This window comes from Bombyx mandarina, chromosome 20 (assembly GCF_030267445.1).
Source record: "Bombyx mandarina strain Sakado chromosome 20, ASM3026744v2".
NCBI lineage: Eukaryota > Metazoa > Arthropoda > Insecta > Lepidoptera > Bombycidae > Bombyx > Bombyx mandarina.
The window spans coordinates 4,543,833-4,549,318 of record NC_143226.1 but is presented as its reverse complement, the minus strand read 5'-3'; the positions used below and the strand labels follow the sequence as shown (position 1 = coordinate 4,549,318).

At 44.5% G+C, this 5,486-nt stretch overlaps 1 protein-coding gene across 1 annotated transcript; it reads left to right on the top strand.

Annotated features, from left to right (window-relative positions):
* Positions 1-2,690: 2,690 nt before the first annotated feature.
* On the top strand, positions 2,691-3,872 carry LOC114244614 (uncharacterized). Its single transcript, XM_089735751.1, has one exon. The coding sequence runs from the start codon at positions 2,691-2,693 to the stop codon at positions 3,870-3,872; it is 1,182 nt and encodes a 393-aa protein (XP_089591877.1).
* The last annotated feature ends 1,614 nt before the right edge of the window (positions 3,873-5,486 follow it).

The window sequence follows — 5,486 nt, the reverse complement described above, 5'->3', positions numbered from 1 at the left end:
CGCTAGAGTGCTGGTAGCGCGCCGCGCGGCCTCACCCCCTCAGGTCGCCCCTTGACCTTCACCGGGGGGAGGCCGCCACCTACAGGGGCCGGGACGTACGGGCGTATTCCCGCCTCCGGCCCCCGGCTCGACGGCGACGGATCGGTGCGGAAAGGGAAGAGCTCTCCCTCTCTCGCTCCGCCGCCTCCTTCTGCGAGATGGTGGACTCGCAGAAGTCGAGCATCGCCTTCCAGGACGCGTCGCTGCCGAGCATCGTAGCCACGATGCGCGGCAGCGAGAGGTCCTCTCCAATGACCGCGACGAGGGCGGCGCGTTGCTCGTCGAATCCAGAGCAACGCGCCAATGTATGTTCCGCTGTGTCTTCCTCGTCGCGGTCCGCGCAGTGGTGACACTGCGCCGTCGGTTCCCTTCCGGCTATCTTAAAGAGGTACCGGCCAAAACACCCATGGCCGGTCAACATCTGCGTCAGCCGGAAGGTGAGGCATCCGCGGTCGCGGCCCACCCAGTCCGCGAGAACCGGGCGGACCGCCTCGACGGTACGGAGGCCGGCCGACGGGTCCGCCAAGCGGCGAGACCACGCCTCCAGCACGGACCGCCGAGATTGGAGCCTCCGCGCTCGAACTACTCCTTCGCCGGGGCGCCCTTCCCCCCTAGAGCGGAGGTCGCTACGCCACCTGTAATCGGCAGCGAGCGCCTCCGCCTCCAGGTCCCAGGGTGGCGCCCCGGCGAGCAAGCACGCCGCCTCGAAGGAGACGGTGCGGTATCCTCGGATCGCCCTGACCGCGATCGCGCGCTGCGGACGTCGCAGCGCGGCGACGTTCTGGCGGGTCAGGGCGTGGCACCATACGGGCGCGCCGTATAGTGCCATCGACCGCACCACCCCCATGTAGAGGCGGTCGCAGCAGACCCTGGTATAACAATGCCAGCAGGGATGCTGCACACCTCAAGCGGTCCGCATACGTGGCATGGGATAATGCCAGGAGACGTCGGGATCCTAACATCTCAGGGGAAAGGCGGAAATATAACGCCGCTTCCAGGTCCTACAAGAAGGTAATTGCCAAGGCGAAGTCGGAGCACGTCGCTAGAGTTGGCGAGCGATTGAAGAGCTATCCCTCCGGGAGCCATGCTTTTTGGTCGCTCGCCAAAGCTGCAGAAGGAAACTTCTGCAGGTCTAGTCTCCCACCACTGCGCAAGTCCGATGACAATCTGGCCCACAGCGCGAAAGAGAAGGCTGACCTTCTGGTCAAACTCTTCGCCTCGAACTCGACTGTGGATGACGGGGGTGCCACACCACCGAACATCCCCCGGTGTGATAGCTCCCTGCCGGATATCTGCTTCACACAGTGTGCAGTCAGGCGGGAGCTCCGACTCCTGGACGTCCATAAGTCGAGTGGGCCAGACGGCATCCCCGCAGTGGTTTGAAAACGTGCGCCCCTGAGCTGACACCTGCGCTAACGCGTTTGTATCGCCTCTCTTATTGCACTAACAGGGTTCCGTCTTCATGGAAGACCGCCCACGTCCACCCTATCCCCAAGAAGGGTGACCGGTCGGACCCATCGAGCTATAGGCCTATCGCGATAACTTCCTTGCTTTCCAAGGTGATGGAGCGAATAATTAATATACAACTCCTGAAGTATCTGGAGGATCGCCAGCTGATCAGTGACCGACAGTACGGTTTCCGTCACGGTCGCTCAGCTGGCGATCTTCTTGTATACCTTACTCACAGGTGGGCTGAAGCCTTGGAGAGCAAGGGCGAGGCTCTTGCTGTGAGCCTTGATATCGCGAAGGCCTTCGACAGGGTCTGGCATAGGGCACTTCTATCGAAGTTACCATCTTACGGAATCCCCGAGGGTCTCTGCAAGTGGATCGCTAGCTTTTTGGATGGGCGGAGCATCACGGTCGTTGTAGACGGTGACTGTTCTGATACCATGACCATTAACGCGAGCGTTCCACAAGGTTCGGTGCTCTCCCCCACGCTTTTCATCCTGTATATCAATGACATGCTGTCTATTGATGGCATGCATTGCTATGCAGATGATAGCACTGGGGATGCGCGATATATCGGCCATCAGAGTCTCTCTCGGAGCGTGGTGCAAGAGAGACGATCAAAACTTGTGTCTGAAGTGGAGAACTCTCTGGGGCGAGTCTCCGAATGGGGTGAATTGAATTTGAAAAAAAAAAACAACCCTGCAGACATAGCATCAAGAGGAATGCTTCTTTCAGATCTCAAAGAATTTAGTTTATGGTGGAACGGCCCTAAATGGCTCACCCATGAAGAAATATTGATGTCTCGCGGAGATAATATTTCTACTGACCTAGAGTTGAGAAGAACAATTATCAATACAAACATAAAAATAGACAATAATCATAATGAAGGAAATTATATACACAATCAATTTGAAAACTTTAACAACTTGATGGAACTACAAAGAACTATTGTGTACTGCAAAAAATTCTTGAATTTTAAACGAAGTAGCGATAACTTTAGTACAAAGTGCTTCAGCCCACTGGAGTTAACAGAGGCTCTTGAAACGTGTGTGCGTTTAGCACAGCATAATGATTTTGAACATGAAATCCACGATTTGCTACAAGGGACTGGAGTAAGTAATAGAAGTGTACTGAAGAATCTCAATCCTTATCTAGACAAGAAAGGTCTTCTCAGAGTAGGCGGTCGATTACAAAATGCGGAAATGGAAAATGACGCTAAATATCCTATGATCATAAGTCATAAGAACCCCATTGCAACATTGATAGTTAGTGATGCACACTTGAAGACACTTCATGGAGGACTCCAACTCACAATGAATTTTGTTAGATCAAGATTCTGGATCATCAGAGTAAAATCATTAATATCAGCTACAATACATAGATGTTTAATATGTGCAAAGCAGAAAGCTAAGGTCCGACACCAACTCATGGGAGACTTACCTGCAGCACGAGTAATCCCCACTCGTCCATTCCTACACTCAGGAGTAGATTTTGCAGGCCCGCTACAGATTCTGGTTTCCAGAGGAAGAGGCATGAAATGCACTAAGGGATACATATGTATATTTATATGCATGTCAACTAAAGCAATTCACTTGGAACTGGTTGGAGATTTAAGCACCGAGTCATTTTTAGGATGTGTTAGAAGATTTGTTGCCAGAAGAGGTCGATGCTCCCACATTTGGAGTGATCAAGGTACAAACTTTGTAGGAGCCAGTAAAGAATTAGCTAAAATGTGGCAAGAAGCAAAATTAAGTATACCTGAAGATTTAATAAACATTTTAGCTGAAGATGGAACCCATTGGCACTTTAACCCACCTTATAGCCCAAATTTTGGAGGTTTATGGGAAGCTGGGGTGAAATCTATAAAATATCACTTAAGAAGAATTCTTGATAGAACACTTACCTTTGAAGAGATGTCCACTACACTGTGCCAGATTGAAGCCTGCTTAAACTCGCGGCCACTATGTCCAATAGATCATAATGATATTGACAATTTAAATGTACTTACTCCTGGACACTTCCTCATTGGAGAAGCTCCAATCAATATACCTGAACCAGATCTTAGCCAAGTGAATGTAAACAGACTGTCTAGATGGCAACATACTCAGAGGATACTTCAAAACTTTTGGCATAAATGGAAGACTGAATATCTCACACGTTTACAACAAAGACCTAAATGGTTAACTTTAAAGGAGGGGTTTAAAATTGGAGAAGTGGTTCTGATTAAGGAAGATCACCTTCCTCCGGGTAAATGGGCCTTAGGTCGCATAGTTGAAAAATATCCTGGCTCTGATAACATCTGTAGAGTTTATAGCTTAAAATGTTGTGGTAAATTGATTAAGAGATCCATTAGTAGACTGTGTAAATTGCCAATTAATGAATAACTTTCATTAAACTTAAAATTTGGTTACTTTATAAACTTTATTGTTTTGTTTTTTACTTAATTAAACTTAAGTAAATCTATAAATATATTTAATACAAATAGTTAACATTTAATTGGCAATAATGGTTAAAGGATTGGTAAAGAAGATTGTTTTAAAAAAAAAAAATATTTATTCATGTAAAGTTAATGATACATTAAGAATGACCTATTGTTCATAAAATTCACCTATTTATTATAAGTTCTTTTGTACTTTCTGATTTGTATTTTAAAATCTGATTTATGTTTGATATTGTAAATTCTAGTAATTTGTTTGGTTAAACTCTGGGAGCTTATCAGAATGAAAATTTACAATTTTGCTATGATTTACTGTATGTTTCTCAAAAACTTCGTTTTTGGGGGGGCGGTATGTTGAGTTGGGTAATCTATGTTATAGGTTTAATCTGTGTCATTGCATTTTTCCTCCATTACTGCTGCAAAATTTATATAAATTGTTTGTCTCTAAAAAGTTACGTTTAATAAATTCTATAAAACTATCCAAGTTATTATTTAAATACGACAAAGTGGGTGAACAAACAGTAAGTATTAATGAAAATGCAGCATTAGCCTGTCTCATGACTTGCGTTAGTTCAAAAAAGATGTGTGGTGTCATGGGACACCGGACAGGAACGAATTTCCTTATTATAAAAATATTAATTTTAAGTTATATTCGAGGTATAAAGAAAATAATTATTCGGGTATACATTTTTTATTGATAACAATAAAAAAACTACATTATCAACTTCATTTTATTCACAATGATTTATCAAAAATAAATATAAATAATATACAAAGAAACAGCTATTTATGTGAATAATAATAATGACCGTCAGCATGTAGACTATACATTAGACACTATAGCATTAATTATACTAAGACTATACATAAATAATAAAAATGTTCTGCTGTTCGTTCCAACAAGGATTGCTGCCTGATTTTTTTAATTGCAAACAAAATCTTTGTACGCCGACCAAATGATTTCAATGCTGTTTTTTTGTGGCTCACCAAATTTTATAATTGCTAAACATTTCATTATTTTCTATTATTATTGTGTGACATTCATATTATAATATAATGCAGATGTTAGATGCGTTAGTAACTGTTGCACTCATTCCATAATTTCAACAGTCTAAGTTCATAAAAATTTATAGATGGCAGTAGTATCTCTAAAAATAAAAAGTGTCGTGACAACTTTTCGTAAGAATTTTTTCCGTCTAGCCCCCTTTCACAACGCGCGATAAGGAACTTCGTTCCAAAAACAAAAATTGTAGAAAAGCTTACGTCGAAAAAGATAGAGAGCGTGCGCAGCGTGGCTTACGCAGCGTGGCTTACGCACTCCTCCACCTCCCCGAGCAGCTCCCCGACCACCTCTCCGACCAGCTCCGCAACTTGCCTGCCCTCTTGCCACTTTCCAAACACTTGGTACATGCAATACAAATAAACAATAAAGCGAAGAGTGAAAGACTATTTGGTTTAAGCGACATTTTTGCCACTAAACAGGAGATTTTTAAATTTTGGAAAAAATATCGTTACAAAAGAAACCTCTTCAGCTATTTGATTGGGGTAAACTTAATTGAAG

Excerpts from the sequence above, each read along its gene's own strand:
- LOC114244614 (XM_089735751.1), top strand. The coding sequence starts at position 2,691 with ATGGAAAATGACGCTAAATATCCTATGATCATAAGTCATAAGAACCCC.